Source organism: Xyrauchen texanus, chromosome 15 (genome assembly GCF_025860055.1).
Source record: "Xyrauchen texanus isolate HMW12.3.18 chromosome 15, RBS_HiC_50CHRs, whole genome shotgun sequence".
Lineage (NCBI taxonomy): Eukaryota > Metazoa > Chordata > Actinopteri > Cypriniformes > Catostomidae > Xyrauchen > Xyrauchen texanus.
Window position 1 is genome coordinate 28,302,325 of NC_068290.1, and position 20,159 is coordinate 28,322,483.

At 42.9% G+C, this 20,159-nt stretch overlaps 1 protein-coding gene across 1 annotated transcript in view; it reads right to left on the reverse strand.

Moving 5' to 3' along the window:
- Positions 1-20,159, reverse strand: part of nbeal2 (neurobeachin-like 2) — a 99,009-nt gene that overhangs the window by 48,972 nt on the left and 29,878 nt on the right. The window contains exons 10-16 of the mRNA XM_052144328.1: positions 8,888-8,971; positions 7,849-7,947; positions 4,651-5,282; positions 3,890-4,022; positions 3,506-3,625; positions 2,833-3,175; positions 2,604-2,686 (exon numbers count right to left, since the gene is read on the reverse strand). Of these exons, the coding sequence (XP_052000288.1) occupies positions 2,604-2,686; positions 2,833-3,175; positions 3,506-3,625; positions 3,890-4,022; positions 4,651-5,282; positions 7,849-7,947; positions 8,888-8,971 (1,494 nt within the window). The remainder of the gene's footprint in view (positions 1-2,603; positions 2,687-2,832; positions 3,176-3,505; positions 3,626-3,889; positions 4,023-4,650; positions 5,283-7,848; positions 7,948-8,887; positions 8,972-20,159) is intronic.

The following is a 20,159-nucleotide window of genomic DNA, read 5'->3' on the forward strand; positions in this document are numbered from 1 at the left end:
ACATGAGATATGCATTTACATTACTGCACTATGGGGAGTCCTGAGGCAGTTTAATTGTTCTGAGGAAAATGGCCTGAGGGTAGAAACTGCTCTTGTGCCTGGATATCCTGGCACTCAGTGCTCTTTGAACAGTTCAAAGAGGGAATGGGCAGGGAGTGTGGGGTCCAGAGTGATTCTACCTGCACATTTCCTCACTCTGGAGACATACAGGACTTTGAGGATGGGCAGGGTGGCACCAATAATCCTCTCAACAGCCTGGCGGTCCATTGTAGATTCCTTCTGTCTGATTTGGTGGCTGAACCACTGAAATGTGGGGGGATTTCTCCTGAAGTTACCTATAATCTCTACTGTTCGTGGTTGTGACTGCTTCAGACAGCAAGCTGAACAACCTCCCATCTGTATGCAGACTCGTCAACGTCGCCGATGAGACAGATGACCATTGGTGTCATCTGAAAACTTCAGGAGCCTGCCTGACAGTGGGGTCTTTTGCAGTGTAGTCAATCGTGTACATGGAGAAGAGCAGTGGAGAGAGAACGCATCCATGAGGAGCACCAGTGCTAATAGTGATGGTCCCGGATGGGAGTTTTCCCAGTCTCACTAGCTGCTGCCTATCTGTCAGAAAGCTGGTCATACATCGACAGATTGGGCTGGGCACGGAGAGCTGGGTCAGCTTGGTTGAGAGAAGATCAGGCATGATGGTATTGAAGTCCACAAACAGGATCCTTGCAAAAGTCCCAGGTCTGTCGTGGTGTTGCATGATATAATGCAGTCCCATATTGACAGCAGCATCCACAGACATGTTTGCTCGGTAAGCAAACTGAAAGTGGTCCATCAGGGGTCCAGTGATGTATTTCAAACCATTCTCTCATGACTACAGATGTGAGAGCGACAGGTCTATAATCATTAAGTCCTGTGATTTTGGTTTTCTTGGGTACTGGAATAATGGTGGAGCGCTTGAAGTAGCAGGGAACATCACACTGCTCCAGTGATCTATTGCAGATCTGTGTGAAGATGGGGCCACTTTCAGACAGGCAGGTGAAACACCATCTGGGCCTGAAGCTTTCCTAGTCTTTTGTTTCTCAGAGACCCGACAAACTGCAGATTGAGTAGCAGGTGGGGGAGGAGGGGGTAGGAGGGGGGTTACAGGAGGTGTTGGTGTGTGTGTGTGTAGAGAAGATCAGAGCGGTAGAAAAGTGTGAGACTGGGATTTCAAACCTGGAGTAAAACACATTAAGTTCATCAGCCATTAGTTGAATTTCTACAGAGCGAGGTTGAGGTGTCTTGTACTAGGTGATTCTTTTCAGGCCTTTCCACACAGATGCAGGATCGTTGGCTGAAAACAGGTTTTTCAGCTTTTCAGAGTAGCTTCTTTTAGCCACTCTGATTTCCTTAGTCAGTGTATTCCTGGTCTGGTTGTACAATATTCTATCCCCACTTCTGTAAGCATCATTTTTGACATGATGAAGCTGTCTGAGTTTTCCTGTAAACCATGGTTTATCGTTATTGAATGTTAAAAATGTCCTAGTAGGGATGCACATATCCTCACAGAAACTGATATGTGATGTCACAGTATTTGTGAACTTCTCCAGGTCAAAAACACTCCAATCATTTCAGTCAAAGCAGGCTTGCAGTTCCAGCTCTGCTTCATTGATCCACTCTTTACAGTCCTTACTACAGGCTTAGCTGATTTTAGTTTCTGCTTGTAGGTCGGGAGATGATGAACCAGAGAGTGATCAGAGAGTCCTAAAGCTGCACATGGGACAGAGTGATATGCATCCTTTATAGTGGTGTAGCAGTGATCGAGTATATTTCTGTGTTGTTGGCAGTTCATGGGTGAGGTTAGCTTTATTAAAATCTCCCAGAATAATAAAAAGTGGGAATATAAACACACCAGAATGAACGAGGAAAACTCCAGCGGCAAGTAGAAAGGATTGCAGTTGATGAAGTGCACTTATTAATTAGGACAGCACATCTTCTTCAATGCTGTTACATATGTACACCAACATCCGTTGATGTAAAAGTATGTTCCACCACTTCTCGTTTTCCCTGATGATTCCGCAATGCGATCTGCTCTGAACAGCTGGTAGCCCGGCAGATGAGTTAAAAGAGTTAAAAAAGTCCTTATTTGTTTGAGTGAGCAGAAGCAGTTCGTCTGTTTTGTTGTGAGGGAGCGGACATTCGCCAGATGAATACTCTGCAGCGGAGTCCTAAAGCCGCATTAAGGAAGCTTCACAAGCACACAGGCTCACTTCCCCCACGTGCATCTTTTTGATCGCTTGTACAGAGCCACTGCAACGCTAGAGAGCTCCACACAGAAGCAGCCATATGTAGCACCATCTTATCGATCAATAAAAATAGATAGATAGATAGATAGATAGATAGATAGATAGATAGATAGATAGATAGATAGATAGATAGATAGATAGATAGATAGATAGATAGATAGATAGATAGATAGATAGATAGATAGATAGATAGATAGATAGATAGATAGATAGATAGATAGATAGATAGATAGATAGATAGATAGATAGATAGATAGATAGATAGATAGATAGATGAAAAACAGAAGCATTTTCATAAGTGGAGGTTTGAGACATTACCTGAGGGGTATAATATACCACTAGTTTACTGTTAACATCAGAAGGTTCTCCATCCGCTTTAAACAGAGAAACATTATTGGGACCTGACACACAAAAGCAAAAGAGAGAGACAGAAAATGTTTATGTGTATGAATACGCAGCATAGTCATACTGTAACACCATGCATGTTTCGGTGTGGTTGGTACAGTATATTTATGCTTCACGAATGCCATAGGCATCATATTTGTACCTGAAGCAAAGAATGCTCGGGCCTGAGCAAGCTGCAGAGCGTCATGGCAGATGAATGCTGTGGCTAAAAGGCCGCCAAGTGAGGAGGGCGAGCCCCATGCTGTGTCCTGTAGCCCTGCAGGGATAGTGTGGACCGAACAGTCCCGTACCACTGGCCGACCACCTGTAGCTGCTGCTGCAAAAGAGGCAGGGAAGGACTGAGAGCGTGCAAAGATGGGCGGCCCTGTATGCGCTGAAAATGCCAGCTCGGAGGGCGAGTGTGATTGGTTGGGCAAGGTGGGAGAGGTAGTCATGGTGGTAGTGGTCCGGTGACCAGCTGATCCAATGCAGCAGGATGTGAAAGGCTGAAATATTCAAGCAGACAAATTAATCTAATCCAATAAGAATGTAATTGAAACTACTGTAAACATATGCTTAATAATCTAACCAATGTTTAAGGTCATGTAAATGCCTTAAATGTGTTTCTTTTATTGGGGCCTTCTGGCAGCTTATTCTATGCGAGCGTGTGCACATGTTGTTTACATTTTGACATTAAAACACGATTATTTCAAATCCCAGGAAAACACAGTTATCTTCAGCTGTCTATTTAATAGTTATCAGAGTTTTGTAGCGCATGTCAACACACTCATGGGGGACTATAATCTTAATTTGTATTTTTATCCCCTCTGTCTCACCTCATTCATTGATGGAAAGCGCAGAGGTGCTGTCTTGCACAGAACTCCATCCACATAAACAGTGACCACATTCTGTCCAAATGGGCGACGACCAGGAACATGAACTATGGCTACCGAGTGCTAGAATGAAGAACAGATGTAAAGAATAACGCTGACAATCCAGTCACTGCTTCAATTCAGTCAATAAACCAGTGAGGTTTTGCATTATGAATTTTGCCAATGGTTGAGCCAATGTTAGTCTGGTCAGGATGCTCAACTTTTGTGGAAATCATCCTTTGAATTCTGTTTCTTCATATTAACATGAGATAGGAGAAAATATTACACACTTCACCTTAAAATGTTATTTAATGTATAAGGGGATATTTAAATGGGTTGGACACTGACCCAGGCACAGTCATTGAGGGGGTTGTCTGGCAGGGAAACGGCCATGTACTCCTTTTTAGTACATACTGCCACCACAAGAACTCCTTCCGTGGTGAAAAAAGCCTCAAAGCCTGTTCCACTTGCTGTGAAGAAACTACACAAAAGACACTATAGAGCACTGAAATGTATACATACACACAAAACACAAGAGCTGCTGACAAATAAGGCTGAGAACAGAGCAAGTTTCCTTCACTAATAGAACCTTTTAATACAGCAAGTTTCCAATAATGCTAGTGCACTAGAAGTGTACTGGATTGCTGCAAGTACACTATGAAGTATAAGCATTTTTTATCATCGTGAGGATCTATAGTGGAGCCCAAAAGTCTGAAACAACTGGTGTTTTTGTATTTATGATGGCGTGTCCCCTTCTGCTTTAATGCTGACAGCATGCACTCAAGCTGGTATGGGCTCCACAAGTTTGTGTAAAACCTGATGATCAATGTTATTTCAGCATAATTTGAAAATGTTCCAAAGAGCATCTTTTGTAAAAACGATCAAATTTATACATTTTCTTATTTGATTAGTGACCTGGAAATGTGCAAAGTGCAGAATCTTATCTAATTTCTTATTTTTACATTTTCGAAATGCTGTTTATTGCCATTATTCTAAAATCTGTTTATTGCCATTATTCGATGTTGAATTGCAGATTTTTTAATTTGTTTTTTACTTTTGAAGCCCACTGTATTTTAATTTTCCCCAAAGAAAAACAAAACAAAACACACCTGTAAAGCTGTTTCCGGCGTGGGCCCTTTGCCATGCGGACTGTATTATCAGGGTTTGTCAGGTGGGATTCGGAGTAGTGGTGCTGAGGTGGTGGAAAGTCCGTGTTAAGGCACAGCCAAGCGTGAAAGGCAAACGCATTCCCCGGCCAGCGCTGGATAGCTGGTACCATAATACCCGCCATAGGGGGCGTAAGATCAAAATACTGCAAGGCATTGCGCCCGCACTCCCCGCGGGCGGCCATGGTGGAAAGCACCCTTACCACACGCCCGCAGTATGGGTGTGGGGGCGCACCAGGTTCGGCCCGCAAGAGCCTTAGTAGACTCTTCAGTTCACAGGGCCGCAGAGAGAGAGACCCCAGGTCCTGCAGGAGGCCCAGGAGGGCATCTGCGCATTGCCGGTCGAGCCGTTCTGGGGGTTCGGAGAGCACCTCCAGCAGAGCCCCCACTAATCCTGCTTCCACGGCTACAGTGCGGCAGGATAGGGTGCCTCGACAGACAGCTGCCAGCCACTGGGACACCAGTAGCTGCAGAGAGCGAGAGCCCAGATCAGGCAACCACTGCAGCAGCAGAAGCAGGGGCTGTTCGTTACTGATCCCCAACTGCATGGCCTGGGAATGCTCTCCTTCCACAGCCTGAGAAGATGAACATGAAACAAGGGAAAGGAAAAAGCAAAAGTCATGATCTGAGGATAAAACCATGTATTGAAGCTGCCCAACTTGCTATCAGAATTATTGTAAATACAAATTTCCTACTTGTAAGGGTGCTTACACACTAGACTTTTGATGTGCACCCAGATTTGAATGAAGTCAAAGTTAAGTTAGTTTGGATGACACTAAAGCTGTTTTCTGAACTTGGTGGGCATCCGCAAACCACACCCCCAAGTCCATTTGAAAAGGTGGTCTGGGGTACGGTTCATGTGAACTCTGGTTCGGTGCGCTGCTTATATGAATGCAATCATACCAAATCACGGAAGTGAACCGCTCGCTATTCATGTCATATATTCTGTCTTTGCAGGTTCCCAATTGCAATTTTTGTGGTTCAGTATATTGCATTTCTCATATCTGCTTGTCTCCAAACACATCGCCTTCAGAGTGCAGCTCACATTCTTCTCATCTCTCACAATGCATCCTCATTTTTCACATCTTTGCACGTTCAGTTTATCCGTGGCAGACAAACACAAGTGTCATTCTGTGCATGGATAGTTTTGGTGGTAAATACAAAGAGACGTAAATCAGTAATCATATGATTTTTACACAGAGAATATAGCATGTATTTGACCAAAAATCCATATCCATTAACATGTATTACAGTGTCAAAATAAGAGTTCCCCAAGAAACACACTAGAATGAACTTGGGGTCCAGAATATGTCTTTCTGACAATAAACCACTTGAAGGTAATGTACTCATCATCACAACGTAGGAAGTGGTAAATAGAATGTACTCATCATCACAACGTAGGAAGTGGTAAATAGGATAATTCGATAGCACATGAAGGCAGCAAAACCATCCGTGAATCGATAAAAGCTCTATCTTCTATGTTTATCAGTTTGTGTCCTAACCAACCATGATCGCAACAAGTGGCGTGCCGTGTGATATGACATTTAAATTTCTGTACATTTTTGTTTCTCTTTTTGTGACGTCGTTCTAGGTAGCTCCACCCACTGTGAAATCGGTCTGGTCCAAAATCCAGCTTCTCATAAATGTACATTAAGCATCAAATATAATGTTCTGATTGGCTGTGATTTTGCAACATGGTGCAGCACTTTCGCATTCAGTGTGGACAGACAGATTGCTTATGGTGGAATAGCATTTTGTCAGGTTAGGACACAGTGTAAAGAGATCAGATTCAAGATGCATTCAGTATTTTTTTTTTGTTTGTTTGTTTATGATGCACTGGCCGATATGACAGTGGTCTTTGAATTTACAACTTGTCCTAACCAGGCACAGTCCAATAAAATTATATCTCTTTCCAAGTTCAATAAAAAGTTAAGCTCAATCGACAGCATTTGTGGCTTAATATTGATTACCACCTCTAACAATCTGGAATGCCCAATTCGCACTAATTAATAGGTCCTCGTGGTGGCACTGTTACTCGCCTCAATCCGGGTGGCGGAGGACAAGTCTCAGTTGCCTCCACTTCTGAGACTGTCAATCCGCGCATCTTATGCACCATGGAGACTCACAGCGCGTGGAGGCTCATGCTACTCTCCACGATCCACGCACAATTTACCACGTGCCACATTGAGAGCAAAAATCAATAATCGCGACCACAAGGAGGTTACCCCATGTGACTCTACCCTCCCTAGCAACCGGGTCAATTTGTTTGCTTAGGAGACCTGGCTGGAGTCACTCAGCACACCCTGGATTCGAACTTGCTAATCCAGGGGTGGTAGTCATCATACATTTTCGCTGAGCTACTCAGGCCCACTCCCGTCACTCCTTTTCTTTTTTTTAAATAAATAAAATCAAGGTTACAGTGAGGCACTTACAATGGAAGTTTATTAAAGCACTTACATTAATTCTTCTGTTAAAACGTGTGTATTATTTGAGCTGTAAAGTTTTAAATCATAATTTTACAGTTATTTTAAGGTTATGGCAATGAAGATGTAATATTAGCTATATATAACTTTACACAGAAAAGTCTAGTAAGTGATTTTATCACACTAAAATCATGTTAACACACATATTGTTTATGTTTTGAGACTATAATTATGAAAGAGTATTTTAACGTTTACGGATTGGCCCCATTTTGTGGTTATCAATATTATGCTACACATGCTGTCGACTGAGGTTAAATTCAGCATAACACCCAAAAACCACACCCATATTATATTTAAAAATCATTTGTATTAGCTTTCCACTAGATGTTGGAACATTGCTGCTGTGATTTGCTCCCATGCAGACACAATAGCCTCAGTGAGGTTAGAAACTGATTTGGGGTGTCTGATTAGCATTCCAGTTCATCCTAAAGGTGTTGGGGTTCAGGTCTGGGCTTTGTACAGGCCAGTAGTGTATTTTGCAGATCACTTGGTTTTCTGCAGTGCCATGCTGGGTGTACTTTTTAAAATTTTTTTGGGGGAAAAATTACTGAGTGCACCTCTAAGCTGACTAAATGGTAAGAGGGAGGTAAACTAAGGTCACGGCATCTTTGATCAAAATAAAATAAAATTCTGTTCGAGTCAGTCTCTCCTCACTCACCATGTTCATCAGCTCCTGCAGGAGCCTTTTGGAGGGCTGTCCTTGACTTTTCAACACATCGAACAACTGTGAGTAGCCAATCCGCTCCTTAAAGACCTCCTGGGGAGACAAACCCACAAAAGTGTTTTCAACACCCTGTGACCAAAAATACACCAAATCACAAAAGGAATCATATAAAGCAGCAAAACTTAATTTCATGATAAAGAAGTTAAAAGACTTTTATGTACTATCTAGATATACTCTAATTTTCACAATGCAAAGCCACCAAATATCAGGCCAGACCGCACAGATTGTTTTGTGAAACAGTCACATTGTTTTCCTAAGAGCTTGTTGTTACTAATTTCACAAGGAAAGATGTTGGCCATTCATAAAAGAGAGCATTTACATATACAAGAAGTAAAAAAAAAAGCATGTTTAATTGCTAGGGTCGAAGAGCAGGTGAAAATGGCAATGAAAAACTAATTTATTAACCCTCTCGGGTCTGAGGGTGTTTTGGGCCCTGGAGAGGTTTTGGCATGCCTTGACATTTGTGCTTTTTTTCAGTTGCTTAAAAACACATTAATGGCTAAAGTCTGATAACACTGTATTCAGCACAAACTGGGCTAAAATAATATGTGAGCAACATGTGTGTACATGTTTGTATTTTTGATTTAGGTGCATGAAACCTGGATTAACATTATAAGTAGACAAAGGAAAAATGCAAAAACTGAGGCTATTGCCCCTTTAAGGATGTCATGAGTTTTGGATGCTTTTAGACATGACAAATAACATTCAATGTGCATCATAAAATAATCCAGGAAACATGTTTCATAACGTCACCACAAGTGACCTGGTTCTGTACCGCAAGATCAAATGTGCTGATAAGATGAACCACACATGCATGTACGGGCACATTTATCACGCAGTTTCATAAATAAGACTTATCACGCAGATAAGACAACAGACGTCTGCAAGCTCACCGTTCACAGATGTTAAGAGAAACATGCATGAGGGAGAAGAGAGAAGGAGAGAGAAATGAATATATGAAGACATGTCATACCTTGGCAGAGGGTGAATTGCTCATAATGGCTGTGAGGACTTGAATGGCATGTACTGTGATGCAATCAGAGCCCTTTTCCCAGACCTATATACACACATATGCAAAATACACACTTCAATAAGGTCACAATAAACATATTCACATACTGTATTCTCACATGTTAAAGGAAATGGTCACACAAAAAGAACAGTAAGTCTTTACAATAAGGTTCTATTCATTAACATTAGTCAATGCATTAGGTATAAATAACTAACAATGAACAGCATTTTTTTTACAGCATTTATAAATCTTCACTAATGCTCATTGTTAGCTCATAATGCATCAACTAATGTTAAAATACACTGTATTATTATAAAAAAAATGATTACATTGATGAAATTAACAATAACCAATGATTAATAAATGCTGTAAAAGTATTGTTCATTGTTAGTTCATGTTCCCCTTCTGTCACTCACTCAATATTGTGTCAATGTAGTGACACTAGGGGTCGCTCTTGAGAGCCCAGAAACGCCTCAATCTTTGAGAAAAGGCCAATGGAAATTGGCGAGTGGAATTTGCATGCCACTCACCCGGACATACGGGTATAAAAGGAGAAGGAATGCCCACTCTCATTCCAATTTGCTGTTCTATTCACCTCTGAAAGAAGCGTACTATGCTGTTGGATATACAGTGCATTCCAGCAGCTTTCTCTCCTTCTGCACTACTAAAAGAGTATATATTTCTGAAAAGTGTATATTTTCCTCTATTAGAGCAACACATTGACATGAACGTCTTTCTATTTTTGTGATTCCTGGATGCGGGCATAATCTCTCCACCTCCGACGGCCACGGGTGCTGCCTCACACTGAGACAGCGTTTGTGGATGGTTCGTGTTCTCATTGCGTGACATGACCATGGCAACGTTTCGATCGCGGCTTTCCTTCTTCTGAGGGAAAGCCACTTCAGCCCCCCCCCACCCACGCGCCTTCTACCCACGGGTACGAGGCCAGCTGGCTGTCACTGGAAGCGATTTGGGGAGTTTAATATGTTCCCCAGCAAGCTCATTTGCCCATCCGATGCAGGATGAGTTCTCGATCGCTGCATCGGAAGAAGCAGATGGAGGCTATACAGCATATCTTGACCCGGCGCGGCTCTATATCCCATACCCCGTCTGCTCTGCCACAGCCCGAGCCCAGTCTTCGGCCCCAGCATAGAGCCCCCCGCAGAGAGCGGACGCCCCCACCTCACGGCCTGGCACGAGGACCCAGAAGTCTCCTAAGCGCAACTGAGATGGACGACCTTGGAAGAGATATGTCCACTTCAGAGCTGGTACCCAGACCACTCCATCCTCCGGTGGAGGGCCGGAAGGTAAATCCTTTGTTTCCTTTTGTTTTGTGTTCGCCGCACCCTGAACAGACTGTGGTACCCCAAGAAGCCCTCCTCCTCAGTCGCTAGCCCGCCCTATGCCGGGTACGCAGAGGAAGGTAAGTGCTTTGAGGTCCCTCTCAACGCAGCCACCTCGACGTGGCATTGCCTGCTCCACCCAACCGCAAGGCCCCACCCCCAGGTACATCAGATGCGATAGTCCCCTTGGTGCCCCTCATCCAGAGCTTACACGCATGGCTAGCATTTCCCTATCCCTGTCCCCTCGCATCTTGGGGACCTGCAAGTGTTCTCTGTCAGCGAAACGTACCAGGAGTTTGGTCCGGAAGACTCTCACGTGATCCTGAGACCCCGACCGGGCTATGTTCCCAAGGTTCCCACGACCCCTTTTAGGGATCAAGTGCTGTCTCGGGAGGAGGCAGACCCAGCCTTATCGTTGCTGTGTATGGTGTGTGCTTTGCGCATCTACTTGGATCAAACGCAGAGCTTTAGACGTTCTGAGCAGCTCTTTGTCTGCTTTGGTGGACAGCGGAAAGAGAACGCTGTCTCCAAACAGAGGCTTGCCCACTGGATCGTGGATGCCATCGCATTGGCCTACCAGACCCAGGCCGTGCCTACCCCCTTGCGGGTTTGAGCACACTCCACACGGAGTGTGGCATCCACATGGGTTGCACCTGCATCGGCAGTTCACATAACGGTTCTCCCAACGACCAGGTGCTCTGTCTTACCACGGCAGATGTGAGGAAAACTCTACGTAGAGTCAACCCACGGAAAGCTGTTGGACCAGACAACATTCCTGGCAGAGTGCTCAGAGGATGTGCAGACCAGCTAGCAGATGTTCTTACCGACATCTTCAACATCTCTCTGAGCAGCGCTGTCATTCCAACGTGCTTCAAGGCCACCACCATCATCCCCATGCCAAAGAAGTCTTCAGTGTCCTGCCTCAACGACTACTGTCCCGTCGCACTTACACCCATCATCATGAAGTGCTTCGAGAGGCTCGTCATGAGGCACATTAAGACCCAGCTGCCCCCTCACTAGACCCACTGCAGTTTGCGTATCGTCCAAACCGTTCAACGGACTATGCTATCGCCACAACCCTCCATCTGGTCCTCACCCACCTAGACAATAAGGACTCATACGTTCGAATGCTGTTCATAGATTTCATCTCAGCATTCAACACAATCATTCCCTAGCACCTGATTGGAAAGCTGAACCTACTGGGCCTGGACACCTCCCTCTGCAACTGGATCCTGGACTTCCTGACTGGGAGACCTCAGTCAGTCCGGATCGGGAACAGCATCTCCACCACCGCCACACTGAGCACTGGGGCCCCCCAGGGCTGTGTGCTCAGTCCACTGCTGTTCACTCTGCTGACTCACGACTGTGCAGCAATGCACAGCTCGAACCACATCAAGTTCGCCGATGACACGACCGTGGCGGGTCTCATCAGCAAGAACGACGAGTCAGCATACAGAGAGGAGGTGCAGCGGCTGACGGACTGGTGTAGAGCCAACAACCTGTCCCTGAATGTCGACAAAACAAAAGAGATGGTTGTTGACTTTAGGAGAGCACAAGGTGAACACACTTCGCTGAACATCGACGGCTCCTCTGTGGAAATCGTCAAGAGCACCAAATTCCTTGGTGTTCACCTGGTGGAGAACCTCACCTGGTCCCTCAACACCAGCTCTATCACCAAGAAAGCCCAGCAGCATCTCTACTTTCTTCGAAGGCTGAGGAAAGCACATCTCCCACCCCCCATCCTCACTTCATTCTATAGAGGGACTATTGAGAGCATCCTGTAGCAGCTGCATCACTGCCTGGTTTGGGACTTGCACCGTTTCGGACCGCAAAGCCCTGCAGAGGATAGTGAGGACAGCTGAGAAGATCATTGGGGTCTCTCTTCCCTCCATCAAAGACATTTACAAAAAACACTGTATCCATAAAGCAACCAGCATTGTGGACTGACCCCACACACCCCTCACACAAACTCTTTATCCTCCTGCCGTCTGGCAAGAGGTACCGAAGCATTCGGGCCCTCACGGCCAGACTGTGTAACAGCTTCTTCCCCCAAGCCATCAGACTCCTCAATACTCAGAGACTAGTTTGACACACACACACACACACACACACACACACACACACACACACACGTGTCCTGAGTTGCACTTTAATTACTGTCACTTTATAACTGTCTGCTACCTAAATAACTGCTATGTGCATAGAACATTATCTTATAGTATGTTATGTTTACGTTTTTAGAAACTGTCATCTTTTTGCACTACTGTGAACTGGTCGGCGCTGCACTGTGTCTATTGTCCTGTTCATTGTCAGAAATTTGTTGTACTGTCCCCTACTTTTTGCACATGTTTATTTTATATAGGTATTTTATTTAGTTGTGTAGTCTCATGTGGTCCTGTGTTGGTCCTTTGTTGTTTTTATGTAGCACCATGGTCCTGGAGGAACGTTGTCTTGTTTTGCTGTGTACTGTACTAACTGTATATGGTTGAAACGACAATAAAAACCACTTGACTTGACTTGACAGTCCAGCTGTTGTGCCGTTCTTCTATTGGGACCCCTAGTGTCAATACATTGACATACCATCGAGTGAGGGACAGAAGGGGAATGTCTCGGTTACTGTCGTAACCTCCGTTACCTGATGGAGGGAACGAGGCATTGTGTCCCTCTTGCCACAACGCTGTACTAGCCGCTGAAATAGCCGGGACATTGTCTTGGCTCCTCAGCACAAAACCTGAATGAGAGTGGGCATTCCTTCTCCTTTTATACCCCTATGTCCGGGGGAGTGGCATGCAAATTCCACTCGCCAATTCCCATTGGCCTTTTCTCAAAGACTGAAGTGTTTCAGGGCTCTCAAGTATGACCCCTAGTGTCACTACCTCGACACAACATCTCGCTCCCTCCATCAGGGAACGGAGGTTACGACAGTAACCAAGAAGTTAACTAATGTTGTTAACTAATATTAACAAACAAACAGAACCTTACTGTAAAGTGTTGCCATTATTTAATCACCTTCATGTTCCAAACCTGTACAGTATGCACTTATGTCTTTCTGTGGAACACTAAAGAAGTTCTGAAGAATACGCTCTTTGACATACAACATCAGTTCATAGTAACCACATCTGTCAAGCCCCCAAAAACACAATAAAACACCATGAAAGTTTCATAAAAGTAGTCCTTATGATTTGCGAACTATATTCCAAGTCTTCTGAAGCCATACGATAGCGTTGCGTAAAAAAACACCAAAATTGAAGTTGTATTTCGCTAAACCTTCACTTCTTCTGCAGTTTTTAAATGTCATTCTCTATCCAGCATTTTTTAACTGTGACACGTGGAAGCCAATGGTGTTTAGTGTGAATTATATCAAACCTTGCAGATGTGTCCATGTTCAATTTTTAATCTAACATGAATGCCAATGAGATTTCAGAACCTCAGTTTCAACATTTTCCTCTGTTCCTCACACAAAACTATAATGTGACTTCAGAAGATTTGGAATCTAGTGCACAAGTTGTGTGGACTGCTTTATTGTGATTTTATGGTGTTTTTTTTTATCTTTTCTGGAGCTTGACAGCTGTGGCCACTACGAACTGAAGAAGAGTTATTAAAAAAAATGGGTTTGGAACGACAAGAGGGAGAGTAAAATATGACATAATTTCATAGGGGTTGCAGAGAGAAGCACGCAAGAATACAGTGTCCATAAACTTTGAACATTCTTTCTTGAAGTACATGTGATTTAGTTCAACACAACACAAATTACTGTTAAGAACACAAAAAAGTAAAGCATGGTTTTCTCACTTTCAACCATTGAATATATAAATATTACCACAATTATCCCACCAAAGACCACCAAGAAAAAAAAGCAACTGTTACACCCACATCACCACAGCCAGACTAGACATGCCAAACATCTAGAAAGCCACTGCATGCTGCTAGACAACATGCATGGTGATAGGACTTCACAATTACATCCAAAAGAACTTCACACGGTCACCCCCCAAACCCCCACCAGCAGGATCACCACCCTCAAACTCTATTACTGACATGATAATATACTATGTTGCTACCATTGTCTGACATGATAATATACTATGTTGCTACCATTGTACTCAGATGGTATTAGATCATAAATAAATTTATGAAAAACATGTTAGTGTATGATTAGCATATGCATATACAATACCAGTCAAAAGCTTTGACAGGCTTATGGCAGAAATGGTGTTTTAGAGGCTTTACTTTGTTGACTGTCAATAACTGACGCGTGTACGCAGCTTTGCAATATTTAAACACGAAAACACAGTAATCTTTGTATGTTTGTGGAACGGTGAAGAGAAGGTTTTTGATGGATCACATGTTGCTCAGTCAGCAGTTCTGCTTGAATGTTTATTTGTGTGTTTGTGTCAGTTGAGTGATGGTGAGTTTCCTGCTAATGAACACTGCACTGATCAGCGGTGAAGGGAATGTACCTGCTCCACTTCAGCCTCTGTAAGCAAACATGTGGTGAGGTCACATTGGTCCTCACACTCCACCCTAAACCTGCTGTTCTGATACAGCTAAAAGGCGAACACACAAAAACACATACACGCGCGCACACGCACGCACGCGCACACAAACCCACATACACACACGGGGACACACAAAGACCCACACCATAACGTACAAACAGATGAATACAAGTGAGTCAGAGATCAAACAAGCAACCATAAAGATACCTTCATCATGACAGATAAAACAAAAAGAAATGAAAGGTAATAGACAAAACAAGAAAAGTTATATCTAATCCTTATTACACATAAATCCTTATTTTCCCCCAAAAAAGTTGCATACTTTAATATTTAATTGGACCATCTTAAGCTTTGATTACGGCGCATTCATCGTGGCATTTTTTGACAACCTTATGCAAAGTCATAACATTTATTTCCACCCAGAGTTGGTTGCATACATTTTTTGCAGAGATCTTGAATTGATGACCGTAGAGTCAAACCACTCTGTAAAGTGTTCCCAGCACATCCCAAAGACCTTCAATGGGGTTAAGGTCAATACTTTTTGCTGGCCAATTCATGTGTAAAAATTATTCCTCATGCTCCTTGAACTACTCTTTCATAATTTGAGCCAGATGAATCTTGGCATTGTTGTCCTGGAATATGCCCGTGCCTTCAGGGAACAAAAAGGTAGTCAGCTGACTAACATTGCTGAGCCTTGACCTGACCATTTGAAGCAACCCCAGATCATAACACTGCCTCCAGAGGCTTGAACAGTGGGCACTATGCATGACGGGTGCATCGCTTCATGTGCTTCCCTTCTTACCCCGACACACCCATCACTTTGGTATAGTGTAAACTCATCAGACCACATGACCTTTTTCATTGTTCCACAGTCCAATCTTTATGCTCCTTAGCAAACTGAAGTCGTTTTTTCCGATTAGCCTCAATAACAAGTGTCTTTCTAGTGGCCACACAGCTGTTTAGTCCCAATACTGTAAGATCTTGTTGCATTGTGCATGTGGAAATGCTCTTACTCTCACAATTAAACATAGCCGAAAGTTCTACTGACGATTTTTTTATGATGTCAATTTCTCCAAGCGTTTAGTGATCTCTGATCATGATCATTCAAGATTTTTTTCTTCAGTTCACCACTATCCATCGAGGTTTTAATAATGTGTTGGACAGTTCTTAACCCAAATCCAGTGATTTCAGCAATCTCTTAGTTGTTTTCTTTGCTTGATGCAGTCCAATAATTTGCCCCTTCTGGAACAAAAGTAACATTTTTAATAGCCAAAATAGCTTCCCCATTTTTTATTAAATGAAAGTTGCCTAGACTTCTACATGACATTTCCTCGAATGCAGCCACCCTCCCCATCTCTGTGCACCACTCTTGAAATGAGGGTGCTCCAGCTTACTTCCATCCCTAAGAAAAATCTGTCTGCTGATCATAACACTGGCTAGGACCCAATTGTTTATGTATTTATCCCATATACAGTGGGCACAGAAAGTATTCAGACCCCCTTAAATTTTTCACGCTTTGTTATATTGCAGCCATTTGCTAAAATCATTTAAGTTAATTTTTTTCCTCATTATTGTACACACAGCACCCCATATTGACAGAAAAACACAGAATTGTTGAAATTTTTGCACCTTTATTAAAAAAGAAAAACTGAAATATCACATGGTCCTAAGTATTCAGACCCTTTGTTCAGTATTTAGTAGAAGCACCCTTTTGATCTAATACAGCCATGAGTCTTTTTGGGAAAGATGCAACAAGTTTTTCACATCTGGATTTGGGTATCTTCTGCCATTCCTCCTTGCAGATCCTCTCCAGTTCTGTCAGGTTGGATGGTAAACGTTGGTGGACAGCCATTTTCAGGTCTCTCCAGAGATGCTCAATTGGGTTTAAGTCAGGGCTCTGGCTGGGCCATTCAAGAACAGTCACGGAGTTGTTGTGAAGCCACTCCGTCGTTATTTTAGAGGTGTGCTTAGGGTCATTGTCTTGTTGGAAGGTGAACCTTCGGCCCAGTCTGAGGTCCAGAGCACTCTGGAGAAGGTTTTCGTCCAGGATATACCTGTACTTGGAGAGGCTTCCGTCGGGCCACTCTGCCATAAAGCCCCGACTGGTGGATGGCTGCAGTGATGGTTGACTTACTACAACTTTCTCCCATCTCCCGACTGCATCTCTGGAGCTCAGCAACAGTGATCTTTGGGTTCTTCCTTACCTCTCTCACCAAGGTTCTTCTCCCCCGATAGCTCAGTTTGGCCGGACGGCCAGCACTAGGAAGGGTTCTGGTCCTCCCAAACGTCTTCCATTTAAGGATTATGGAGGCCACTGTGCTCTTATGAACCTTAAGGGCAGCAGAAATTTGTTTGTAACCTTGACCAGATCTGTGCCTTGCCACAATTCTGTCTCTGAGCTCTTCAGGCAGTTCCTTTGACCTCATGATTCTCATTTGCTCTGACATGCACTGTGAGCTGTAAGGTATTATATAGATAGGTGTGTGGCTTTCCTAATCAAGTCCAATCAGTATAATCAAACACAGCTGGACTCAATTGAAGGTGTAGAACCATCTCAAGGATGATCAGAAGAAATGGACAGCACCTGAGTTAAATATATGAGTGTCACAGCAAAGGGTCTGAATACTTAGGACCATGTGATTTTTCAGTTTTTCTTTTTTAATAAATGTGCAAAAATGTCAACAATTCTGTGTTTTTCTGTCAATATGGGGTGCTGTGTGTACAATAATGAGGGAAAAAAATTAAATTAAGTGATTTTAGCAAATGGCTGCAATATAACAAAGAGTGAAAAATTTAAGGGGGTCTGAATACTTTCTGTACCCACTGTATTAATGACCACCCCATCGCCTAAAATACAGAATCTGTGGCAAAATTTGATTGAATGTGCCCAATACATCACACATAAAACTCTGAACCCTCAACCAAAATTCTTGGATATTAACACACCAAAAAACATGGGCTGTGTCCCCGTATTCTGATTGGCATCAGCAGCAGGTGGGTGTGTCTTTAAGACCAAACATTTACAATCTAGAGGGGGTCCAACAGAATGTAAAATCTTAAATTGCATAGGCGCACCCTTGTATCTCTAGATGTAGACTTGATGTTTTTTAGAATCCTAGCCCACTATCCCTCCTCCAGTACCAAGATCTTTCTCCCATAGTCTCTTGATAGAAGCTCTGTCCCCCAGACTCTGAATTAGCAAGGAGCAATACACTGATGCCTCATGACCTTTTCCAAAAGCAGTAATCACTACTCCCAGAGTTTCTGACACTTTAGGGGGGTGTATGCTACTCCCAAAAATAGTACAGGGTAGATGGCACAGCTGTAAAATACCTAAAAAACTGAGATCTGGGAATCCCAAAATGTTGAACCATATTTGCAAATGATCTCAACACTCCACTCTCATTTAGGTCACCAAGCATATTAACCTCCCTCTTAATCCATTCTGTCTAGCAGAAAGGGGACTTATAAATACATAATTTGGGGTTCAGCCATATGCTTGAGACATCATTTAAATAAATGTCTGAATTAAACACTCTGGACACTTTTGTCCATACTAAGTGCACATGCGATTTAACGGGGTGTAACTTAACTTTTCCAGTTTGTTTGATAGAAATGCTTTGCAATGGCAAAATAGGGGCAAGAACGTCCTGTTCAATACAAAACCAGGGAGGGGCTCTCTCAGGTGGAAGTGACAAATGAGCAAAATGTCTGAGACAGAACGCATAATAATAAAAAAATGATTGGGTAGGCCTAGCCCACATTTGTCAATCGGCCTATGCATCTGACTGAATTGTAATCTGGGATGTTCACCATTCGAAATGAAGGACTTCCCTATACTATAAAATTGCTTGAAATAAGAGAGGGGGACATCTATAGGTAGAGACTGTAGCAGATTAATTTTAATAACATTAACCTTCCCAATCATCGATAAATGTAATGAAGCCCACCTGCCCACAAAAACATTTTAATTAAAGGGTCAAAATTAACTAACTAAATCACACAAATTTTCTGAGAATAAAAAGCCAAATACTTAATGCCCTGTTTGGGTCAATAGAAGGTGCCCAACTGAAAGCCGTTACTGAGCAGTACGCTGTCAGAGCCAAAGTTTAGGATTTAGACAAATTAACTCTGTATCCTGGGAACTTAGAAAAGGAATTCATAATTCTGTGGAGGTAAGGCATAGTTCTAGTGGGGTTGGAGACAAATAATAAAATCATTAGACAAATCATCTGCGTAAAGCAAAAGCTTATGTGCCACATCTCTTGCCATCACCCCTGGAAAATCATCTTCCTTACTTATCGCAGCTGCTAATGGTTCCAGGGCAAGACAGAACAATAAGGGGGAAAGAGGGCAACCCTGCCGGGTGCCGCCATCCAGAGTATAATAATCAGAAATTAATCTATTTGTTTGTAGCACCGCTACCGGGTGTCTATTAAGTAACTTAATCCATCCAATAAAAGTATTCCCGAACCTGTACATTTTCCAAAATCTTAAAAAGATAATCCCATTCTACCATATGAAACGCCTAATGTTATAAGAAGAGCTACGGCCCCTAATAAACCCCACCTGACCTATATGTATAAGAGATGACATAACTTTACTTAATCTGTTAGCCAAAAGTTTTCACAATATTTTAACATCTAGCTGGATCAGGGAAATTGGACGTTAACTCTTACACTCGCTTTTACTTTCTCCCCTTTTCTCCCCAATTTGGCATGCCCAATTCCCAATGCGCTCTAGGTCCTCATGGTGGCGTATTGACTCACATCAGTTTGGGAGATGGAGGACAAATCTCAGATGCCTCTGCATCTGAGACTGTCAAACAGCGCATCTTATCAAGTGGCTTGTTGAGCGTGTTACAGTGGAGACATAGCGCGTGTGGAGGCTCAAGCTATTCTCAGCAACTCACCACAAAAACCACATTATAGACCCCCATGTGACTCTACCAGGCCAATTTGTTGCTTAGGAAGCCTGACTGGAGTCACTCAGCACGAACTGAATTCAAACTTGCGACTCCGGGTGTGCTAGTCAGTGTCTTTACTTAATAATGTTAAAAAAACATTAATCGATTCATAAGTCCATATGAGTGTTTCAAACTTCACTCTGTTTTCAATATATATTAGGTTGGCCCATTATATCTGTTAAGATTCATGCAGATACCCATTTTTTAAACCAGATAAATACTGCTCTGATTGCAAAAATATTATATTATACTATGTTATATTATATTATTCTCTGAGAGTACATCTGTACATTGAATCAAAAATAGTGTTGCATTAAATAGCTTCGATGTAGTTAGCTACTTTGTAGCATCGTGTAGCTTGGTAATATGTAATGTACTACTTTTTCAAATGGGTAGCTTGGCTGCTTAAGCTTTCTTAAATTTAC